This window comes from Elgaria multicarinata, chromosome 4 (genome assembly GCF_023053635.1).
Source record: "Elgaria multicarinata webbii isolate HBS135686 ecotype San Diego chromosome 4, rElgMul1.1.pri, whole genome shotgun sequence".
NCBI lineage: Eukaryota > Metazoa > Chordata > Lepidosauria > Squamata > Anguidae > Elgaria > Elgaria multicarinata.
The window spans coordinates 110,593,469-110,618,906 of NC_086174.1; the positions used below are offsets into that span (position 1 = coordinate 110,593,469).

The 25,438-nt window shown below is 42.5% G+C and overlaps 1 protein-coding gene across 32 annotated transcripts in view; it reads right to left on the reverse strand.

Annotated features, from left to right (window-relative positions):
- Window positions 1-25,438, reverse strand: part of RIMS1 (regulating synaptic membrane exocytosis 1) — a 278,881-nt gene that overhangs the window by 44,713 nt on the left and 208,730 nt on the right. For 14 of the 32 annotated variants that reach the window (XM_063124976.1, XM_063124973.1, XM_063124971.1 and 11 more), the window contains one exon: window positions 8,379-8,491. The exons of 14 other annotated variants lie outside the window; for them this stretch is intronic. In XM_063124976.1, coding sequence (XP_062981046.1) covers window positions 8,379-8,491 — 113 coding nt within the window. Of the gene's footprint in view, window positions 1-8,378; window positions 8,515-25,098; window positions 25,129-25,438 lie in introns of those variants that run through there. 4 more of the 32 variants (XM_063124997.1, XM_063124995.1, XM_063124996.1 and 1 more) reach the window with 4 other exon arrangements.

The window sequence follows — 25,438 nt, forward strand, 5'->3', positions numbered from 1 at the left end:
TTTTATGTTCTTGCATGCTACATGGTTAGCACAATGTGTAGTCTGGACCTAAAGATGCTTTCAGGCAGAAGCCTTTCCATGCCTAGCACCCACAATCCACATGGGAACTTGGCTGATCCCTATGGTGATGGCATTGAAAGTGTAGCACAAAACCAGTGACAACAGAACCAAATCCTGGCTCTAGTGGGAAGTTATGTGAGTTTCCCTCTCTCCCACTTCTGTTTGGCACTAGCATTACTGGAAGGTTGCCCGGGGTGGGGTGGGGGCAGCCATCTTGAATCACCTTAATAGTATTCCATGTGATTTCAGAATTACGTGTTTGTCACAGGCATCACCTGAAATTAAGTTGAAGAGTCAATGTTTTTATGAAAACTGAAATTGTTTAATCATCTGACATGCTAATTTGGAAACCAGACCATAGTCCATGAACTACACTACTTGTCATCAATAGCCCACAATAGCATTTCCTTAATACCACGGTGGTTTCAAGAACAGTAAAGAGCCTGCCAGCAGGTATAGTCCATTATCGTTCCTTCCTCCCACCCAAAGTAGATTTCAATTGCTGAACAGCAACCAAAATCTACCCTAAGAAAAATGAGTTTATCAGCTATGACTTTTGTTGTATTTTAGAGTACATTTAATTAACATAAATTATTTATATTTGGGGGATTAGATCCAGGGCAGGCAGAAGCTGGCTTCTCTATGTATTTTTCTCCCTGCTAGCCTCCAGATAACCCTGAAAATGCTTCCTTGAAAGCTGAGAACCTTGCTGAGTGGGGCGGGGTGAGGTGGATTGTGGCACGGGTGTGGTGGTGGAGGGGGGGACATTGAAAAGGAAGGAGGAAATTATGGGAGATCAGGCAGAGTCACCTTCTGCTCCACTCACTCAGAATTTCTGGATCCAGTCCAGAGAGTCTAGTTTTGCCAATTAAAAAAAATCCTTTTTATAAACTATTAAATATTCTATAGGTTCTATACAATTTCAAATTCTGTTCCATTAAGAGTTGATTTGGGAGTAGGGGCAACTCTCCCTCTAGCATCACATGGCCAACTATCCCTCTACCACAAATCATTTTCTGTAGGGTCTGTCTTCTTAAAATATGGAAGAAGGGTGACCGTGGATTCATCAGAGTAAAGGAAAAAATCCACAATGCCAACATACTCAGTCTCTCTTAAACTCAACATGTCGGTGTTCGCAGAAAAGGAAAGTTGTGATATAAAATGTAGACAAGCGTGTGGGCAATAATTTGGCTTATTTGTTAATGTAAAAGAAAAGTAATAGGCATAGTGTTAGGAATAATCTTAAATGCCATATGCCTGCCACTATGATCAAATGATGAAATTAGGGTAGATCTATGAAGCATCAACTGCATCAATTAGATTCTTGAATATTTAGGCACTACCAGTCTCTCATATCATCAATACTGTATTATTAAAGGATGCATTTGTGATTCCATGTGCCACAGTTCGTAACTGTATGCCATTATTTGGCTATAATAGCATCTATACAAGAAACGGTGGGGGGAAATTCTGTTGGATGGACTGAACTATCATATCCATGACTCCACGGAAAAAGAGTATTTTGTCTCTGTTCGGTTAAAAACAATAAGAAAATGAAAGCTTATGCTATATATATCCATGTCATGTGCTACTATAATGTTTAGGTCTCTATTAAAAGCTGCCATGCAGCTTGCTTCTCTACGTGAGAGTCCAAAGTAAAACAAGGATAGCTGTCTAACCTAGTAGCTATCCCTGTTGTAATTTACCTGCAGACTTGGCTACTAGTCATGATGGCCACACGTTACCTCTAAATCAGAAGCAATATGCCTTTATATACCAGTTGCTGGGGAGCATGAGCAGGAGGTTGCTGTTGCATTCATGCCCTTGCTCGTGGGCCTCCCACGGACACTATGCTGAACAAAATGCATCTGTTCAGCATTGAACAGAATGCTGAACAAGATCAGCCCGTGGCTTGATCCAGGAGTCGGGAGATCTGGGTTCTAGTCCCCACTCGGCAATGGAAACCCACTGGGTGGCTTTTGGGCCAGTTACAGACTCTCAGCCCAACCTACCTCACAGGGTTGTTGTGAGGATAAAAATGGAAAGGAGGAGGATTATGTACGCCACCTTTGGTTCCTTGAAGGAGAAAAGGTGGCATATAAATGCAACAAATAAATTTAAAAAAACCTTCTTTATCTGTGGGCATGTCTACAGATATGCCCATGTCTTGCAAGGGCATGTCTTGCTATTTACTGTTTTACTCTGTACAGCACCATGTACATTGATGGTGCTATATAAATAAATAAATAAATAAATAATAATAATAATAACCTGGGGAGGGGAGGGGGAATCCATTGGGAGTGGTTATTAGATTTAGGGCAAGGTGTCACCAGTGTGCTGAAAACATCCAGCTCTATTTCTCTGTAACATCTGAATCAGGAAAGGCCATGCATGTTCTGAATTGGAGCCTGGATGCAGTTATGAGCTGCTTGAGGGCTAATAAACTGAAGCTGATCCTCAGAGACATGTGCAGCACATTTCATTAGAGCCTGCACCTTAAAGGCCCCGATTGGAGAGGAGGAGGGGAAAGCGCGCTTTCTTGTCTCCCCAATGCTCCAATCTGGGCCTTTAAAGGCTCTGATTGGAGCAGTGGGAGAGGGGTGGGAAAGCACATTTTCTGGGTCTCCAGAAAGTGCATAATTACCTAGGGCATGCTAATGGCAGCTGGCATAAATGTGCCCAGGGGAATTACGCACTTTCCGGAGGCTCCAGAAAGCACTTCTCTCAAAGGCCCTGATTAGAGCATGGGGGCAGGCATGGGAAACCGGAGGCGGCCCTGGAGATATTATGGTTTGCCTGGGCACACCCTGGGCACACGCCTATGCGGATCCTGTTAAGACAGAGACCTTATGGTTGGCAGGTCTAATTGGGTTGTTTACTTGTTCTGGATAGAATTGCACTCCCTATGAAGGATCAGGCACACAGTCTGGGGGTGCTCCTGGTTCCATTCTTGTCACTTAAGAGGCCCATCTAAGCTCAGTGCCCAGAGTGCACTGGTAAGCTTATGAATAGACTACTGTAATGTGCTCTATGTGGGGTTGCCATTGCACCTGTTCTGAAGCTGCAGAAAGTGCAAAATTCAGAATACAGCAGAATACTGACTGCCTATTAGCAACCGAGTCATGTTTAGGGTTTTGTTGTTGACATACAAAGCCCTGAATAACTTGGGCCAGAATATCTAGCAGGCTGCCTTCCCCTACACACACCCTGTTGACCCATGAGATCTTCAGAGAAGGGACCAATGGAATGTCATTGGATAACATCACGAAAGCATAACTTCTCAGTAGTGCCTCTCAACCTCTGGAACGGTTTCCCGTAAATGCTCTAACATGCAGAAATCATGGCAGGTTTCAAACACCTATTGAAAAAGTCTTTTTCAAAATCTGTTTACAGTGCTCTGTTTTATTGTTGTTTTTCTTTAATGTTCTATATTGTTTTATATTGTATTACACATGCATTTTAGCGTAAACACCTTAAAGATTTTATTAAGCTGTATACAAGTTTTGTAAATAAACAGGCTGTCTTCAGGGCGGCGGGTTGGTTCCACTCTGCCGCCAAACCCTGCACTATCCCTGGTGCGCAGTGCGGGTTTTCTGGCAGCCATTACGCTCGCCGAGCCTGCTCCCTCCCCCTCCTGCAGCTTCCAGCAACCAATAGGAGGTCACCTTCTGCCCGGGAACACCCCTGGAGTGGCTCCAAGTGAGAACAGATCAGCAGAAGATCCGGGCTGACCTCGCTCTGGCTGGAAAACTCGGGTAAATCCCTGACTTTTCAGCCACGCATCTTCACCTCAGGGTGGCTTTGAATACGTGGCTGCATCATCTAACTGACACAGCGCGGATTCGGAGCCACCTCAGAGCAAAATTGACTTAAAGACAGCCCCAAAAGCCCTTCGTTGCAACATCACCATTGCAATGTTTTGATCGCATTGTATTTCTGGGCATCATATTTCTGGGGAACCTGTTTTAGCCTGAGGGCTGAATTCCATTGTGGAGAAGCTTTTGGGGGGCTGACTTTATTCTGGTTTTTATCCAAAACAATTCAATTCCCACATTAGCTTTCAATCTAAGGATATTTCATTGTTGGGGAAAGTCCACTATTGGGAAAGATTAAGGGTAAAATAAAATTCACATTATACGAATTCTGAAGTTAACTTGTAGAATTAATTTCCAGGACCAGAAAAATGTAAAACTTTTAAAAATGACTCAGAGACCACCAAATTGCCAACCTTCACACTCCCCAAATGGGTCTATTCAAATCCAGCACTAGTAACAGCATTATTCTTTGATACTGGGAATTCATTTTTACAGTTCCACCCCTCGTACCAAACATTTGATGCACATATGGAGCTCTATGTGAGAAACAAGATCATATACTGATGCCTCACTAACTCTGAGTTAGCTATATACTTCTCTTGCTCTCTGCAGAGGCACCATGTTGATTCTGTCTGCTTAAAGACACCATAAATGTCTATTTGTTCTGTCCTTCCATTGACAATGAATCTCTGCAGGGTTGACGCCAAGGGTAGGCATGGTTGGACACCTGCCAAGGGTCTACACCCCAGCAGGGTCCCACTGACAAGAGCCTCCTGGACTTGCGCCTCCTCTTCATCAGTGCAGCCTGCTTGTTCACCTGCCTCTTGCCCTGGCCTAGACAATGGTGGTGATGAGAAGGAGGAGCAGGAGATGGCACTGCCTACTTGTTCACTGGCTCTCTGCTAAAAAAAAGTAAGCAAGTGGCAGCCATGATGAGAAAGAGGAGGAGGAGCAATAGGGGCTGGTGACAATGAAGGTGACAAGGTAGATTCACTGAGGGAAGAGAGCCACTGACGGGGTCTTGTCCAATCACCCTCCAAAACCTGGAGCCGGCACTGAGTTATGGCATGTGCCACAATATACTGACCCTCACTCCAGGAGCTATGGATCCCAGGAACAATGGGCAGATCTAGAAACTTTCCCCAAATCCACCCAGTCATATTCTAGCACATATTTGAATAGCTCACGTTTTCACATACAAGAAATGCTAAAATGTTAACAGACAATGCTGCATTGTGTTTTCTCACTGCTGATATTGATTTGCTTGGTTTCCACTAACAGAAACAATATCCCTCTGTGAGCAGAGCGCAGAGAGATTGTGAGGAACATAAGCCGTGCTGACCTGATTGCTTCTTTTTGCAGTCGGAGGCTGGATCCAGTCTCGGCCTAATGTAAATCCTATTCATTTCAATGAGTCTACTCTACATAGGAACATAAGAAGAGCCATGCTGGATCAGAGCAAGGGCCCATCTACTCCAGCATTCTGTTCGCACAGTGGCCAATTAACTGTTAACCAGGAACCCACAAGCAGGACAAGAGTGCAACAGCACCCTCCTGCCCATGTTCCCCAGCAATTGGTGTTCATAGGCTTACTGCCTCTGATACTGGTAGGACTAACATTGGATACAACTGCTCGTCTGTTCAGAGGCTGATGGAAGTGAGGTGTGAGGACTGAGAGCATCAGCTATTGGGCAGTTTAGGAAAGTAATAAATAAATAACGGAAGGCCAGGCTGCTTTAGGCAGCCCAAACATTCAGTATAGCCAAACAAAGGGAATTGCCAGGAGAGCCTGCTTATCACCACCTCCCCTCATGTCTCTGCCAGGGCAATCTTCAAGAAGGCGGTGTGTGGGTACCTAGATGATGATGATGATGATGATGATGATGATGATGATGATGATTTATTTATTTATATAGCACCATCAGTGTACATGGTGCTGTACAGAGTAAAACAATAAAATAGCAAAACCCTGCCGCATAGGCTTACATGTAAACCGCCCAGAGAGCTTCGGCTACGGGGTGATATATAAATTTAATAAATAAATAAATAAATTTGGTATCCAGGGCCATTTGCAAGAATCTTCTTCCCTGGAACAAAGAAGTCCTGGTGATCAGAGTAAGTGAACTGACTGGAACACAAGCATATGGGAGTAGAAGAGAAGGCATGGAGCTAAGGGGCGAGAGAGAAAATCTGGAGACTTCGATGGCTCCAAAACACCCTCTCTACTGCTTATTGCAATGACAGGGTGCTCTGAGAGCAAGTGAAGAGAAGAGCAATGTTTCGAGGGAGGGGCTGGAGCTCTATGCCCCAATCCCCACCCACCAAATTTGCCAAGCACTGAACTGGTTCTGTTGTGACATTCAATTTATAGGTGCCATTCTGTAACCAAGATCTTTGCAACAGCCTACATATTTTAAAATTACCATGACACTGGTTTCAAATAATCTTATCAAATATCATGGAAGGATTTTGGCTATCTTTAACTTAAAATACCCCCAGCCACACGTAACCCAGACTCTTTTATCAGCAGACATTTCCCCCAAATGTGAGAAAAGGCCCTTCAACTGCCCCATAACCCCCGCAATTTCCCTTTGATTTTTTTTATGCACATGTTTAAAGAATGATGGCTTGTAATGGATTCCAATGATGATCAATAATAATATTCTCCTGTCTCTCCTTGATAACCAAGCAACATGGTTCACAACCATACATCACAATGGTTGCCATTGACTTGGCAACATATCTCAGTCCAGGAACATGATAAAACAGCTCCTGGACTGAACCACTTCAGACTTTAGATGGGTAGATGCCTGATTGAATGCTCCCTCATATAACTAACTAACTACATGATCAGATTATTTACCTTAGTTGTAAGTGCATGTGGCCCTAATTTGGATTGGGACCATGTCACGCCAGGTTTTTTTTTGGGGGGGGGGAATTTAAGCTTTCCCCCTTCCTGTTTTCATCCTAAAATTCCATCCCCTCATGGGGAAGGATAATATTCTTTACAGAAAAGAAAATGTTTGCATTGATTACAATGGAGATGCTTTTCTTTTTTAAACCCCTCCCCACACAAGTAGGGTTTGTGTAGAATTTTGAGATGAAAACAGAAAGGGAGAAAGCGTAAATCCCCACCTTCCAGAGCTCCATGGTCCCAATCTGAATTGGGCCCATGCAAACGACACATAATTCTTCTAAGCATGATATGAAGAATGTGTGGTTGGGCCCTGCGCTTTTCATGAGGAGGGTTGAGTTATACAATTGCCTGCCTGAAGTAGCACAGTCCAGAAAAGTTTCAGAAACGCTTCGTTTTTAGAGAGCTTCTAAGAGAGATTTCAGCTGTAATTAACATAAAACAACATTGATAGCATACTATTCTGCATTACAATTTTGGTGGGGTAGAATAGTATTGTTTCCCATAACCAGGATAAGAACATCTTTTGACTATGGCCAGCCTCACATGTTTCTTTAATCTGCTGTTACCTTTCTTTATTTATGGTGCTCCCCCACCATTGCAAAGAATGCACAAATGCCATGCTTCTGCACACCAAGAAGATAGTGGGGGAAACCACGGCATAGTTTGTTTGTGCTTTTTGCTAATGATGCATGCAGCCACACAAGGAGGGGAAAATATAGATATGGCACATTAACATAAGAAGCTGCCTTGAATGTTCAAATTTCTCTCCGCAGGTTTTGAAGGAATCTGTATGAATACTAATAAGGGTGTTACTGTAAGTTTAGAAAGTGTGTGTGTGTGTGTGTGTGTGTGTGTGTTCTGCCTCTCTTGTCATTTGTACTTATTTTTGTCTTCTCTATGCCTGCCTAAATCTGCCTAGCTCATGTCCATATCCCCCGATCTCACAACTTGAAAAACCAAGTGCCAACTTTTGGCTGTGGTGATGATGGGTCCATTTTGTGATCCTAGGTAGTATTCTAGAGTACCCGCAAGTCACTGCAAGCCAGCCCATCCTAGATTTTATAATGCGTTAAAATGGTATTAAACACTATTTAATTATTAAACCATGAAGCCTCAGAGAACCTTTAGACATTATGCGGAAGCAGTGATAACCAACATCAGAGTGATTTACACATCCAGTTCAAATCTCAAAAAGGGAAGTTGCAAATTATCCCCATAGTTTGATGTGCGGACACCACAGTAAATGCAGAGTGCAGGTGGTACATAGGAAGTATGACGAGCCGATATGCAAATAACTTGCAGATCTTCTCTTGTCACTTTCTTGTAATGTCAAAAACTATCTTTAATCTCAGTTAATTTGCTCCCAATACATATGATTCTAAAGCCTGTTGCAAAATTACTATTTCAGGAGCTTCTTATATAAAGATGGTACAAATGAAATACTGGCCCCAACAGAAAGTCAGTATTTGAAGTGACTTTAAATCACAATTTCTTCCTAGATAAATTGGAGTTACGTAATACTTTTAACATCCATGTATATCCTTTGCCTTTCGAAATAAAGTATCATATTTTAATACTACCTTTACCTTGGTATATTGCTCACGTTCAAGTTCTTGACTAGACCCAGACCCTGTTGTCTGATTATAACGGTGCATTTTCATTTTCATCTGTCTCGTTCGCTCCTCCACTACTAAATTTGCTGTAAAAACACATAATGGAAGCCTATTAAAAAGAGATGAAAAACTTCTAAAGTAAAAAAAAAGAGAGGTTCAGATGCAACTTTGACCTTATTTCAACCTGAACAAGATGTATTCAAACAAGAAAACAAACAGGCTGTGAACGCAAGACACAGGCATGCTAATATTGATATAATCACTGGACTTGCTTGGAATATTTATCTGACACTTTTTCAAATGGCCTATACATCCATATGTAGCACAATAGATTTTAAAACCAAAGAAGAACTTTTGCTTGTTACACATCCTTAAAGCTAATAGCTGTTGACAGAATAGCTGCAGAATGTAGTATTCGATCATCCTAACATTTAATATAATCACATTTTTATATTCATATTAAAAACAACACGACATGACATTTGCTAGTGTGGTAGATGTGGGTCCCAAACAATCCTCACGCCACTTTCTCTACAACTGATTGAGGCCACAATCCACCAGTGGGACTGTGCCTAATGTGAAAACAGAATTTTATATTCATGAAAAATGTGTTATCCAATCATAACACCCCGCCCCCAAAAGCAGCTTATTGTGTATTATTATTTATTCAATGCTACTAGTGTCCATCATGCTTTGCATAAGAACAACAATAATAATAGAAGGCAGGTCCCTGCCCCCAAGGAGCTTACATACTATAATAGACAATGGGGAACACAACAAGTGGTTAAGCCCACAGCAGTGGGCTCAGGAGAAATCTGAAGGAAGAAAGGTGGCACCAGATTCAGGCATAGGCACCAAGGAAAGACACCAACAGAGAATAGGTGGAGTCAGGAGAGCAAGAGGCTTTTGGGAAGCTTACATTACTGGTCTACTATGACTCTGAAGCTTTCCAAACCAGCACTGATTTCAGCAAATGCATGAAATGGACTTATAGGTTGTTGAAAGTATATTGCTATTTCATTTAAAAGAACTTAGTCAATGTGGGGAAAAAATCATATTCTAACTAACCAAATAAAGTTTGACACCAAAAACTGCAATATTATTATTTGCTACATAGTTTCCATGAGTCCTATGCCATAGAACCCAATTCTTCAGGGGTTTACTTGGAAATAAGCCTTACTGCATTCAAATGGGCTTACTCCCAAACACACCTGCACAGGATCACAGCTTTAAACAGTTCCCCCCTCCCCTGCAGCACCGTCTGGAGAAGTGCATTTGGATCATTCAGATTCCTTTCAAAAGGGTTCAAACCTGACTAGCAATTTGGTGGGGAAGCTGGAGAGGGGGCAACTGAATCCAGCATTCAAATGCATGACTGATGGATGTTAATTGTGGGGGGCGGGGGAGGATGGGATTCCTGTTAGATTGAGAAGAGAAATCACACATGCACAATTATTTTATGCCTGGTTTTGCACACGTTTCCTGGCTAGATCAGGGTGCATATGAATTTGTATATACATAGATTACACTAGGGGCGCACTGACTAACTCACTCATGGGTATGCCAAAACTGTTAGGGCATTTCCTGATGAGTTACTGAAATTTATAATATATAGTTTAAGATTCCTCAATTACTAAAAACATGAAAACGAGACAGGTGTAAACCCCAAACACACTCAGGGGACTCAAAGGGTTAAGGGACTTCTAGGATGCGCAGAAATCTGAAATTTGGCACTCTGGGCTCATCTACACCAAGCCAAATATTACATTCTGAAAGCGGTATGAATAATTATTATTATTATTATTATTATTATTATTATTATTATTATTATTATTTGTATCCCGCCTTTTGCCCAATACTGGGCCCAGGACACATCTACACCAAGCAGGATATAACACTGTGAAAGCAGTATATGGTATGTGTCATGGGTCCCGACAGTTGTCAGTGAACCTCAATGCCACTATAAAGCAGTAGTGTGGCTCCTGCCTTTTATATAACGCTTTCATACCACTTTCATAGTGGAATATCTGCTTGGTGTAGATAAGCCCTTTGATGACTAGAAAAATCTGAACTCAAAATGGTTAAGGTATGTCCAGGCCACTCAGAAAGCTGGAATTTGGTGCACGTGTAGCCTCTACTAAAGTCTGAAAAGGGAGGATGTTTACACCTCATTGTCAAAAGGAGAATGACTATTTTGAAGGTATATCAGTCAAATATTTGAAGGTGTCCTCTACTTGAATGGCTGTTCAATCCAAGCCTGGTATAAAGTCAAAGAACTATAAGAAGGGATAGCAGGGGCTTTGAAGTTGCCCCTCAACAATTAATACCTGGAAAACAAACTGAGCAGCAGGCACTTAGGTCACCTGGTCTGTCTTTCTTATCCAAATCTGTGTCCTCTTTTTTTGGTGATGCATTTCCTCTTTTGGGCAAGGCCTAAGTGGCCACCCTAATCAAAATCTGGAGCATGACATTTACTTCATAACTGTGGCAAGCATTCCAGGACAAAACAAGCAACGACGCATGTACAATGAAATGTCGGGTGGGAGGAATTCCTCTGTGTCTTCAGACTTTGATATGGTAGGAAGATACAGCAAGAAACACACATGTGGGCTTGCACAGTGCAAATGTAATTAATCATGTTATATTAATACTACTCACTGATTAGATCTGACCAACCAATGGAGTGACTCAGGGCAAGGCTAGACGGGGCGATATCCCGGGGATCGCCAGGAGCAGGGAGGGATGATCCCTCTTTTGGCCCGGGATATTGCCATACCCTTTTGGCCCACTTTTTCCATGGTCTTGGGATGATCGCAAGACCGTGGAATGTGTGGCCAGGCGTCACAGGTTGTCCTGACTCCTCATGAGTAACCACGAGGAGTTGGGCCCCGGGGGTGGGGTGGGATGTGCAGGGATTTTTTTTAAAAAAACCAACAACTTACGGTTTGCGCAGGAGCGCTCATGCGCTCCTTCTCCTTTAAAAAAACAAAACAAAATGGAGGGTGTGATGTCCTCTTCCTCCTGGGACATCACGCACTGCGTGTAGTCAGAGAGGGAAATCTCGTGATATCATGATGGAATTCAGTGAGGCTACACAAGTTTTAATCATACTGATTACTGATTACATTGAAGCCATATTCTTTCTCCATGTATCTCCAAGAGGCAACTTAATAATAATGTAATATAAAAGAGGGTCCAGAATGTGTTTACAGAGTTGCTGCAAGCCCAGCTTGCCAATGTCACTGTCAGATGATGAACAGAGACATATATATTTAGTAAAACCTGTTCTGTCTGCATTTTGCGGATTGCCGGGTGCCTTTTGTTCCATTGTCCCCTCATTGGAAGAATTAGGGTTCCCCCCACAATTTCCCAAATTTCTGCAAATGTGCACTTGCACAAATGTGGAAATCCCCTGACACTGTGCATTTATCTGCTTCAGCCTATGGGGAAAATGCACATTTCCCACCACTGTTCATAGGCATGCGCAGCACATTTTATCAGGGTGTGCACCCAGGGATTTTTATTTTTATTTTTTTAATGTTGAACATTTATTGAATACTCAATCATAAAGGACATTATTTTATTCATTTATTTATTAAACACTGTAGATTCCACGTTCAGTGTGCCTGACCATGGGACGGCCACTGCCGGGGGTGGGGTGGGGGGTGGCGGAATGAGGAGATGCTCCTCAAGCCCCAGCATTGGCGGGACTTTGTGGTAACACTGGCTGGAGGAGGATCTTATGGGGCAATATTAGCCTCCTCCTGGCCTCTTTGAAATGAGGCTCCAGATAGAGAGACTCCCAGCAGAGAGATTCCTTTTCACTCCTGCTGCTGGGAGCAACGGTGCACTGTTGGGGGCAGAGGCAACAGAGCAGCCAGAGAGCCATTCCCGCTGCGTGGGTGATATTTCGGCATGGCGTACATCCAGTATCATTTACATGAGCCTCTGTTGACACGAGGTCAGTTGGTGCAGCCACTCCAGCAGAGGCCTAGTAGCTGACGGGGTGCAGCTCCCAGCAGAACAATTCCTTTTCACTTCTGCTGTAGGGAGCAACAGAGGCAGCGGTTCTTTGGAGCAGAGGGAGAGCAGCCAGAGGACCTTTCACTCTGCGTCTCAATCCCCCTATGGATTCCTATTCAATGACCCCCTGAATTTGGCACTTATTGCTTGAGACATTAGGGTGTGCCTGGGAACACCCCTTGTGCATGCCTATGCCAATGTCCTTTAATTTTATGTATTTTTCTATGACAAATCCAGAATGTAAAAAGCCCAGCCCACAAGGCCATGGAATCCGCATGACTTGGGGAAAAAATAGTCTGCTGTTGCAACATGTCCTGCTTTGTTGGTCCCTGGTCAACAGTATGTGTGAACAGAATGCTGGACTAGATGGACACTCAGTCTGATCCAGTTTTTTTCTTATGTTCTTATGAGCACGCTCTCTTATGATCTCAGTGATAGAGCACGTTGGTAGGGGGAAGACATTCTCTCAGGTATCCTGGTCCCAAGTTGTTTAGGGCATTGTACTCTAGTACCAAAACCTTTAACCTGTACCAGTAGCAAATAGGAAGCCACTGCAGTTCCCTCAGCAAAGGAGTTGCATGCTGAAAAGGGACAGCTCCTGCCAACAGCCAAGCTACTGCGTTCTGCACTAGCTCCAGCTTCCGGTGTAGCTTTAAGTACAGCCCCACATAGAGTACATTTCAGTAATCCAGTCTTGAAGTTACTAGCGCTTGTACCACTGTGGCCAAGCTATCCCTATCTAGAAGAGGCTGTAGCTGGTGAACCACCCAAAGCTGATAAAAAGCACTCTGATCTGCACTAGCTACTTGAGTCTCCAGTGACAGTGAGAATCTAGGAGTACCCCCAAACTATGAACCTGATCTTTTGGAGGGAATGGAACTCAAGGAACTCAAAAACTCCATGGACTCAAGAACCATTCACCATGTTGCCAGGATTCAGTTTCAGTTTATGAATATTAATACTTGCGCTTAAAGCTATTGTATATGAATATATATATGGAGATCTTCTGTGGTTAGATGCAGGAGATGACACTCAGCAAGCCTACCGCCTGTTTATACCAAGTATTTGGTTTAAGTCCCTTAGCCAGTTCATCTTGCAGAAAGTTCAGGATATGGCATACCTTGGCAAGTGATTAACTGTATGACACAAAAGTTCTTCCAAGTAGCATTATAAATTATATTAGACCAGTTTGTCTGTAGTGATGTAAAAGCACCACCTTCTCCAAGTATCTTTCAACCTTATACATCCAGGGCCAAAACAGATGCAATTTAAATATGTGTTTCTCAGCTGCGTCTTTTTCCTTCTTGTTTTTACTCTAGAGTAGGCACAGAGCCCACCTATCTGGATTGAGACCCTAGTATGAGGGTTGGGATTTTTAAAGATCCAGACTGCCCCCAGCACTTACTCTAGAGTAAAAATGAAAAGAAGATATAGCTGCTAGGCACACATTTAAAGTAATGTCAATCCCCGCCCCCGCCCAAAGGGCAGACTCAGAATATAAAGAATGGGATGGATAACTGGTTATCACAGGGTATTTGCTTCCACCCACAGTGTTAGAGAGTGGAGAACCACTCAACTACAGCAGCTTGGAAAGCCATAGCTATTATGGGTTGACATGAACTTCTTCTACTTTGATCTTGAGAAGGAGCATGAGCTATATCTTTGAAGGTTTCCTTCTCACAGAACCATTCATTTGGGTCCAGATTTGATAGCTTAACCACCCTTCCTCAAACTGGTTCCCTCCAGATGTTTTGGACTACAACTCCCATTATCCTTGACTACTGGGATTGATGGGAAATATATTCCAAAGCTTCAGAAAGGTACCATCTTGGGGAAGGCTGGTTTAGCCAGCCTGCCTGAGAGTTGAAAACATCTCTGACATGAATGACTATAATCTTTATGTGTGTATGTTCTGTGTTTTAGAATTTTAAATTTTGTATACTTGTTTTAATCTTAATTTTAGAATTTCTGTAAACCGCCCAGAGAGCCCTGGCTATGAGAGCGCTATATAAGTGCAATAAATAAATAAATAAATAAATAAATAAATAAATAAATCTACATTAGTTGTACCTCCACCACAGAGAACAGTAGTCTTAGTTCCCTCTGGAGTGTATGAGACCAGATTTCCCCTGGCTTGTTTAGCATTCTCATTTCTCCCAGGAACAAGTGAATTACTGTAGAGAGGCAGTCATATCACTCAATGTCACTCAAAGCTCCAGCACACTGATGTGAAGTGACTGTTCTGCGTAGGTCCACCTGCCTTGCATAGAGTAAGGTTTCAGGGTGGCTTCCCACCCACCTGTGGCTGACACACATCAGTCTGCTTCTGCTAACAGAAATCTCTCTGACCCCGACTGCCCCTTCCAAACAAGTTAAGGACCTTTTGATATGAGATGAGACAGTCACATTTTAGTTGTAATTTTCCACAATCATGTCCTGATTCAGGAACATCCTTTGGAGCTGAGGAAAATCTAAGCCCAAAGAAAAAATCTGATACATAAGAATATGGATCCTGGCCATATTCCAATGAGTAATGAACACCTTGCAAAGAACAAGAACTACTGTGTCCTATTAAAAATTTCAAAGTGCTGCATGTTATCTAGGTATAGCTGACATTCCCCAGTTGATCAAGAACTTGACCTTCATGTGAAGATTCACTGTCATCATTACACTGGCATGAGCCATTTCCAGACAGTGTGCCTCGATGAGAAGGACATCGAGCTAAGAGTATAGTGAAAATCCCATGCTTTTAGACAAGTGATTACCAGAACCAAGAAGGTAGAACAACCATAGGGCAATGCATGATACTGATAGTTATTAGATTAAGTTGGTTCATATCTTCAGGATTTACAGGGTTGGGAATAGAACTGTTTGAGTGTTGGTGACCATTTGTTATAGTTTCTCTGTGTGAAAGGAACAGCATGTGATAAATTTATTTAGGAATTTTATGAGTCCGGCTCCCCTATCTTTTTGGGGAACAAGGAACAACAACATCAACAAAGAATAGATACCAGTGCTGAGTGTCTAGTATTTACTCCAGTGCCTGAGTGCATAGCAACTTCGGCTATTGGGCGGTACAGAAATATAATAAATGAAATGAAATTGCAAAATCCAGGGAAGTGTGAGTTCCAAAGGATAACTGCATTTCAATTTGTGTATTGTTTCAGGAAGTGTGAAATTAAGTGAACCAAATTAATTCCTCTCCCATCCTTGCTCCCATATTGGGCTGTGGCACAATGGCAGGGAGGTGACAGATGTGTCTGCTAGACCTGTCTGCTAGATAAAGATGGTGGCTATGGGGAGACCATTCAGAAAAACTTGGTCTAATGCCTCAAGGGACTAAGTGAGGCTGACTGCTTATCTTTTGCCTGTTTCTTGCATCTATGGGCCAGCAGTCCAAAGAAGTTCCCAGTCAAGTCTCCATAAAGAAGTGACTGGAAAGAAAAAAGATGACCCTTCTACACAGAAATAGTATTCTACTTCCTGCAAAGGCAGAAGATGAGTGGAAGACTGAAGGAAGGAGACAAATACTGCGAATAGGATCTTGTTTATTTTCTTACCATGAAATGGGAACATGACCCATACATGACGGAATGGCACAAGAAAAAACTAAGAATTATGGCTCTGCAAAATCAGTTGTTTATAAGTAATTTGCCTTGGTTCAGATAGCAGCAGAGATTAAAGTCCACGAGGGCAAATCAGGCCAATACAAAATCAGGGCCTCAAATGTTTAAGAGTACCTTAGAGGCCAGCCGCATGCAAACACTTGCAGTATTTTCTCTAAGCTAGAGATTTGGAAGGAGGAGATAAGCAGGTGCAGTTTTCAGTTTCCCAAAAAACTGAAATAACATACGAATTATTCAAACGCATTAGAGACAGGGAGGATATTACAAGGCATATTGGAGCTGCAATGATAACAGCTATAATTTAGAGTCATGTCTTGTAAGAGAACTTGAATCCCAAGAAAGCAAATATTTTTTGTTCAAAGAAAAACAACAGGGTTTCGAGATTGGAGTGAGGAACTTGTGGTCCTCCAGATGTTGCTGGACTACAATTCCCATCATTCCTGGCTATTAGCCATGCTGACATGCCACAGGTTCCCCACCCCTATTCTAGACTGATCACATGCATGAGAAGAGCATTAAGGCTAAACTGCATGTGACACTAATAGCGTCACTTGGAAGCACATCAGGATTATTTTAAAAGAAAGAAAAATAATAGTAGGCAATAGGGTATAGAATTGGGATGCCCTGTGAGAGTGCTCCTTTTAGTTTCATAAGTCAATAGCAATCTTATTGAACACCCAAAAGGTTAAGAAAAAGTTTGATAGAATACTCAAAAAAAACCAAAGGGTGAAATGCAGTCCCCATACCTGGGTAAGTTCCCCTCGCCTTCTCTAAGCAAAAGAACCAAAACAACAAAAAACAACTTAGCCATAGGCGTGTGCAGCACATTTCATGAGGGCGTGCAATCAGGGATTTTTTTTTTAAAGGTGAACATTTATGGAATACTCAGTCATAAAGGACATTATTTTTATTCATTTATTTATTAAACAGTGTAGACACTGATGCCCTACTCTGCGTTCTGCTTGCCTGACCGTGGAAGGGCCTTTACAGGTGAGGGGAGGAGAATGAGAAGACGCTCCCCAAGCCCCAGCATTGCTGGAGCTTTGTGTTGACACTGGCCAGAGGAAGGGCTTACAAGGTGATATAAGCCTTCGAGGGACCTCCTCCTGATCTCTTTGAAGCATGGTTCCCAGCAGAGCGATTCCTGTTTGCTCCTGCTGCTGGGAGCAACAGTGGGCTGTTGGGGGCAGTGGCAGCAAAGCAGCCAGAGGGCAACCAGAGGATCCCCCTCTGGATCCCTACTCAGTGGCCCCCTCAATTCAGTGCTTATTGCTTGAGACATTAGGGTGTGCCTGGGCACTCCCGGTACATCCCTTGCACATGCCTATGAACTTAGCTTGGGGAAGAGGTAACAAGCTGCAGGGAGGTTCATTATCGCACAGAAGAGGCTGTGTGAGAGGCTTCTCCTGCAAAGTAGTGAGCCCTCCACTACTGCCAGTTACCCTCTCCCCCTTCTACAAAGTAAGGCAGTTTGTTGTTGCTGCTGCTGCTTGGACTAGATACAGGAGGAGAACTCACAGGAAGGACCTAGTAGTGGCAAGGGTAGAAACATGGGCCCACCTCCTTTTTAAGGTCCCAGATTGAAGGGTTCCAGGACTAACTCTAAACAGATCCAGACTAATTTCACATTTCATTGACTGAGCAGGAGTTCGCGGCTCACATTTCAGGCTCCCCACATTCAAAGTTTGACACCATCTCTACTACCTGTATTTCAGATATCCTCTCTTTAATGTAAATTCATGACCCACTTGTAACCTGGAGCGAGGACTTAACATTCCCTAAGTGTTTGAGAGTTTCCTGGAATGTCCAAGGGTCTGTCTTAACATCGTATTTGCTCCAGGGTGGCTCCAAATCTGTGCTGTGTTGGTTATATGATGCAGCTGCCAATCTGGAGCCACCCGGGGCAAAGAGGCAGAGCCGCAGCAGGAAAGTCAAGTTAAGTCGGGGTAAGAATGAGGTCTTGGCTGAGCAAGATCAGCACGGCTCTTCCCCGTCTGTCCTCATTCGGGAGCTGTGCTGGGGACGTTCCATGGTGGAAGGCGACCTCTCATTGGTCCACAGGAAGGGGAAGGGTGAACCTGGCAAGCCTAATGGCCCCTGGAAAGCCAGCACTGCCTCCCTTTGTGTAAATAACTTCCCACCACCCCGCAGCAGTGATACCAAGGGGTTTGGTTGTAGAGCAGCGCCAACTCGGCACCATGAAGACAGCCCCCAAGACACTATTGTAGCAAATCTTGGACAAAATAATAGTAAAAGACATTCAGCTATAATCTTAACCATTAGATCATAGCTATCTTTTTATTCACAAATGTAAGCAGGGGACATAGCCTCAACTTCTTTCCTTGCGCCATTCACTAATCTATTGTACCCTCTTGTGTCTCTTGCCGCCACAAACGCTGAGGAACCAGGTGCATTTTTTCCAGGCCCTCATTCAACAATGAATAACTTCACAACCTTCTGATCTGTGTTCAGCTGCATGCAATGCTTTCTATTAGCCACCACTAAACCCAAGGTTTAGCACTGACCTAAAGTTAATGGGCAAAGCTCTAGAACCTTTTCTTTATACTGTTAGGTCAGCTTAAGACATCTTATAGACTGGGTTTTCCTGTCATCTGGTGGGATATTTTTTTTAAACCCATGATGGGTTATTTGGCCAAAATAACCCACTCTGATAACCTACCATCTGCAGAATGAGTCATTTAACCCATCATGGGTTATTGTGTCATCTGGGGGTCACGGTGGGTTATTTTGGCTGGCTACAGGGCTGTGCTGCAAGAGTAGTCAAAACAGCTGCCACACTACTGTTTGCTGACTTACTGACCAGGAACACATTAAAGGGATCAAGCCAGCAGTGTAGAGAAGGCAGGCTATGAGGTTTGATCCCGATCCTCCAAATGCCCAAGGTGTTATAGGCATCTCCCACTTTTTGGTGCACCTCAGATTTTCACCACTTTCACAGTTAGTGCTGGGTTTTCATAGTGCATTGGGTGCCTCCTTAGTAGAGGAGGCTGGCTATGAGGTTTGCCCTTGATCCTGCAAATACCCAAGGTTTTCTAGGCATCTCCCCCTTTGGGGGCACTTGGGATTTTTGCTCCTGTGGAGTAAATGCTGGTGGATCAGGTGCCTCTCGGCTAGGAGATGTTGTGTGTGGAGTTTGGTCCCGATGCTGCAAGCCCCCAAGATTTCCTAGTCACTTCCCCCTTGGGGGGGGGGCACTTGGGATTCTTGCTCTTTTGGAGTCAATGCCCAGGGTGCATCGAGTGTATCCTGAAGGTGGAGGCTGTGAATCTTTTGTCCCGATCCTGCAAACCTCCAGCACTTCAGAGGTGAAACAGCACCACTGCTTGGGCGGGAGGACTGCAGCAGGGCAGGGCAGGGGGCGTGTGTGTGTGTGTGTGTGTGTGTGTGTGTGTGTGTGTGTAAATCAAATTACACACAGTAGCTTAATAAGTTACTCACAATAGCTTAATAAGCAACTCACAGTAGCTTATTTGTCTGATTGTGTGGGGGATAAAAGTAGCTTAATGTGACGTCCAAACACAACCATAGTGTCCTCTCCCTCCACTCAGGGCCTATTAAGTATGCTAGCTGAGGATGACCAGAGGGGAAGAGCAGGATTTTTATTTTATGTTTGTTTCCTCTTTCACATCACTGTGGAACACTTCATTTTGTATCTGCATGTTTCTAATTCCTGTTCAGTAACTTATAATGCTACACATTCTGGTTTTGTACTTGGAGAAAGCCTCATCCCATATTGAGTCATTTGCCAAGCAGGCTGCACAATGTGACCCTCACCTAACAATTTGAGCACAGCCTGTTCAACCAGGCAGCAGCAGAGTTTTATCAAACCCTGGTGGGTTGCATTTAGCAGGTTGGGTCACCAGTTGGGCAGTCTTGCGCAACTGGTGAGCTATATTCAGAGGAGACCAATATATTTGAACTCAGCACTTCCTCCACATCCTTCAGAAGTACATGTAGATATGGTCAGATCTACACCAAGCAGGATATAGCACTATGAAAGCAGTATGAAAGTGGTATATAGAGGCAGGAGCCACACTAATGCTTTAAAGCGGTATTGAAGTGCAATGACAATTGTTGGGGCCCATTGACACATACCATAGACCGCTTTCCTACTGCTTTCATAGATTTGTATCCTGCTTGGTGTGGATGTGTCAATGGGCCCCAACAGTTGTCAGTGCATTTCAATACCACTATAAAGCAGTAGTGAAGATCCTGCCAATAACTCAACTAATTTATCCCCTTCACATTATGTATCACTAATCATTATGCATGATACAGATCTGGAACTTGGCAACATACTTTTTAAGAAAATGGTCACAGAATTAAACCAAAATCTGGTTAAATCTGGTTATACAGTTTCAATATTTTTTAAATTTACTGGAAGCCACTTTGAAGACAATTTTGGCTGAGGAGCAACATATAAACCACATAAATAAATAAATAAATAAATAAATAAATAATAAAGCTAGCGGGGATGTACATTGATCACAAATGTGCCTTAAAAAAGCACTAGAAAGAATCTGAGATTAGAATGTTATATATGTCTACTCAAGAATAAGCCCCATTGAATTCAAAGGGATTTACTCCCAGGTAAGGATAGGATTGCAGCCACAATCAATGTGTGGCTTAATTTGATGGAGATTCATTTCACTTCTCTTCTATAAAACACACACACACACACACACACATGCACGCACATGTGGATTCCTCAACAGACCCATTTTTAAATCACATCATCAGACTGGTAGAGTTGCCCTGGATCTTTCAGATGAATTCTTCTTCCTTTTACTGATCCTGTAGCAGAAAACAGTATGAGAACCACTTCCAGCTCTAGAGAGTGAGAGGTCTTCCACAGCCCTCTCAGAACTGGTACAGCATCTCTTGATACCATCCCATGTGACACAAGATATCCAACATGTGCATGATAGGATTGTTCCAACTATTTATACAAACCATTTTTATAAACACTTTTTGGAATCCCTCCTAAACAATACCAGTTAGTGATAACAGGTTTGGAGATTGAGTTAGCTATACACCTTATTGGATAACTATAGCCCTTTCATGCATGCTCAACATCTACAATAAATATGAAGAGGGCACGATTGGATCCCACTGGCCCTACCCTTAATGTAACTGCACCAGTCCCAACCCCTAATATATGCATGTTGAGCAGGACATGTGAAAATGGGCACCTGCATGCATAGAGTTGTACATGCATCGGTGTCCGCACGATTTCCACACATCCTTTCCACATGTCCTGCTCAATGCATGGACATGCTGGAGGTGGGGGTGATGCAGCAATGTCAGGGTGGGGCTAGCGCGGCAGGGTCCTTCATGTGTTTATTGTATGCATGGAACACCACATGAAGGACGTATGGCATGATATGGACTTTTAAACAGGTAACAATAATGCCAGTTTTTCAGGCAAAATGTAGAGGTTTTTTTCAAGACCCTTAGGGCTCCTCATACAATCAGCTAAATCAAGTAAAGATTTTCCTAAGCTACACAACTTCAGGGTAGTGGTTTGTGCTGTTGAGAGCAAGTGCCAGGAGCTGCAGTGATCTATGGACTGCTGCCCTGTGTAGTGAGCCATTGAACGGCACAGGTGGCAGCTTCTAAGTAAAGGACCCGTAGGGCTATGGAGGGGCAAACGTGCAATGCTTGAGCTCATTGAAGTTCTCTGAAACCTTCTTTGAAGCTCATTTTGCCTCGTTTCTGTTCCCAAGCAGCTTTTTTTTTCCCAACTGTGAAAAATAGCATTTTTAAAAGTGCACACGTCTTCCCAATTATGTATTTATTTATTTATTTAAATAATAAATTAAAAAACATGCATTATTATTTAAATAATAAATAACCCAACCCCCCCCGCATTTTTAAAAATGCACATTTTCTTAATCAAAAATGTGCATTTCCCCCCATAGGCATTAGCATGTAAATGCTGGGGGAGGGATTTGCACATTAACCTGTTGGATGTTTTTTGTGGTTTTAATTTTTGTGAACCGCCCGGAGAGCTTCGGCTATTGGGCGGTATAAAAATGTAATAAATAAATAAATAAAAATGTGCACACATGAACAAATGCGTGTTCTTGGAAGTCCACACTTGTGCATATCAAGTCTAAGAAGGTCTCATTTTCCACTTGGCTGAGGAACACGGTCTTCCTGACCTCTGGTGTGTTCCTGTACTGATTGTTATTCTTTCATCCTGCCTCTTGATCCTGCCTCCAGGTTTGTCCTTTAGTTCTTACTCTCTGGTTCTGACTATAAGCTGGTCTAATGGCTTCTGGATCTCATGGCTGGACTGCTGCCCAATGCCCGGCCCCGACAGCTTGTTTGAATGCTTCCTCTGGAGAGAGACAGAAATGTAGAAAACTAGCATGCCAGGAAGAGGGTTCTGCCATATACTCTCTCTAGTATGCTGTTTTCCCAGGGACAGATCCCCCTTCCCTTCCAAGCAATATTTAATATTCATAGACTCATAGAATAGTAGAGTTGGAAGGGGCCTATAAGACCATCAAGCCCAACCCCCCGCTCAATGCACGGATCCACTTTAAAGCATATCTGATAGCTGTCCAGCTGCATCTTGAATGCCTCTAGTGTGGGAGAACATCTAGGTAATTGGTTCTATTGTTGTACTGCTCTAACAGTCAGGAAGGTTTTCCTGATGTCTAGCTGGAATCTGGCTTCCTGTAACTTGAGCCCATTATTCCATGTCTTGCACTCTGGGAAGAATCAAGAAGAGATCCTGGCCCTCCTCTGGGTGACAATCTTTCAAGTACTTGAAGAGTGCTAGCCTGTCTCCCCTCAGCCTTCTCTTCTCAAGGCTAATGCCCATCCCCCACCTGCAGCCTGAAGTTGTACAATTCAGGAAAAGTTTTGTTGCTGTATAAACTGGCCATCTGACAAAATTGTTACTTTTGGGGCTTTATCAAGATCATATCCCACAAGAAAATTATGGATTCGTCTCATCATGGATATATATTAATTTGAAATGGTAGATATGTCAAGTTGGTGTTTTAGCACACACACAGGTGTCTTTAGCCCTATTGTGGCAAAACACACAATGAAGCATTTGAAATGGAAATGCAGGTGTAGATTATCAGGAGATTTAAAATAAATAATGAAGTTGGTAAAAGATTTAGAATCAAAGTAATACAAGGAAAGGTTAAGGTTTCTTACTAGACACTGATGGAAAGGCACCTGCAAGCTCTGAAGCTATCTCTCACTCTTCCAACTATCAAAATTCTGCCCACATAACCTGTCCTCACCTTAAAATCCTTGTTTCACTTGTCCATGTTCATGTCAATAAGCCAGAGGCATAGGTGTTGTCAATCTTAAAACTTAACTTTTTTGAGAGCCCATTTATGGATTGTGGAGGAATTTTTTACCTCAACTCTTTTCCCCCTCTACTTTCAGATTCGCTGAAGTCCTGAATCAAATCGGTGTGGCGCAAGTAAGTGCCTTAACACTGTACCCAAGTAGAACTTGTCAGGTTATTATTCTTATATAGATTCTAAATCATAAAAGGAATTGATCAATTTGAGGAGTTAACTTCAGAGATTATACAATATTTGAACTGGAATTATTCCCATACCTACTTACAATTTCATCTATAGCACACTATTTACAGAACCCTGCATAAGACATTACAATGGATGTCTATTGAGGGCTGGATCTAAAATAAGTCTTATTCAGATAATTTTTCTTTGTGTTTCAAAAGCTATCCATTCAAACTTTAAAAAACAACAAACATGTAGTTGCCATCCCTGCAAAAGCTAGGAATGTTAATCTGGGGAATGAAACATCAGGAACTGTAGAACTATGGAATTTCCCTATAGGTTGCTCTTCCCTAAAGGAAAAGAGTCACATGGTCATCCATGCATAAAAAGAGGCCATATATCCCTACAGACTTCATGCTTTTACCTGCATAACGTAGCTATGCCATATCTGGACAGATCTAACTTTGAGGGAATGACAGGGAAAGCAGAAGGCCCTACTCACTGGGAACACAACTCTTGAGTACTTTTCACATTTATTATAAATGGACAATGTAATTAAGTGGGGGAAATTCTCTATGGTACTTTATTCTGAGGCCCAGTTTAAACAATAATTCTAGGTTTCATAAATCATGGCCAGATTCTCCATATTACACTTAGGCATGTCATTTCTAGCTTGCATAAAGCCAGAATTCCCCATTAAGTCAGAACCAATGTTGGTTAAAAAAATAAATTAAGCCAGGATCATAGACTGGCTTATTCTTCTCAGTTGTTAACTGACAATAAGGCAAGCAATAGTTCCCCCATTTGGGTGTAACAGGTAACTCTAGCGTAATGCAAACCAGAAACAAAGGGCTGAAGGGAAAGGGCAAAGGGAAGAAAGCTCAGCCACAAAGCAAAAAAGTGGTCCATGTTGATTTTATGATTAAACATAGTTTTTTGAGGATCTAGAAGAGGTAAGGATCTTGTTGTCGTGTGGCTTCTTTAGTGATCTCATTAATACTGAACCCAGAACTAATCTGGGAATATTCTCATTCGCTTCAATGTGACATTTATCCAAGGAAGATGACAACCTAGTTTGCACCTGATCAGAGGCTATGATAATATTTCATTAAATAAATCTGAGATTAAAAAAACAATTTTACGACTGTAAAGACAAATGGACTGGGTGATGTTTAGATACGTGGGGCAATATCCACTGCTCTTGTTCCGCTTGTGCCATTGATGTATCATTAGCATAAGTGACCTCTAATGCAATGCCAATAGCATATGCTAGAATGACAGGTTTTCCGGAGAAACCCGTTGCACCAGTGAACCTATTGGCATTATTCTAGAGGTTGCTTACGCTAGCACTGTGCCAATGGTGTAAGTGGAGTGGCAGCGTTGGATCTTGCCCCGAAGAAATAAGCTTTTCCACAGACTTACATTCTCAACTGAATGTAACCTCCATAAATGGATTGATATGAAATTAGTTCAGAATAAAGGTAAAATAACATGACGAGTGTTAGTAAAATTGACATGAATATTTACCTTTTGATGATGAGCTATAACTCTCTTGTTCTTCAATGAATAAAATGCACGGAATGATGGGAACAAAAGAAAGAAATCAGCAAATTTAAAGTTAGACAAAAACGGTGTTATACATGAGAATGACAAACACTATAGGTTCGGTTGCAGCATGCATAAAATTAACGTGGGAAAACTTGGATGACAAAACCATGACAAGTCATAAAGTCTGAGGTCAATATAGAGTTAGGCATGCTCAAACCCACTGAAATCAATTGCACACTTAACCCCATGTTGGATTGTGGCCTGGATCATCTACCATTTAAGAATTTCACATTAAATCCAAAATAAAGTGTACTACAAG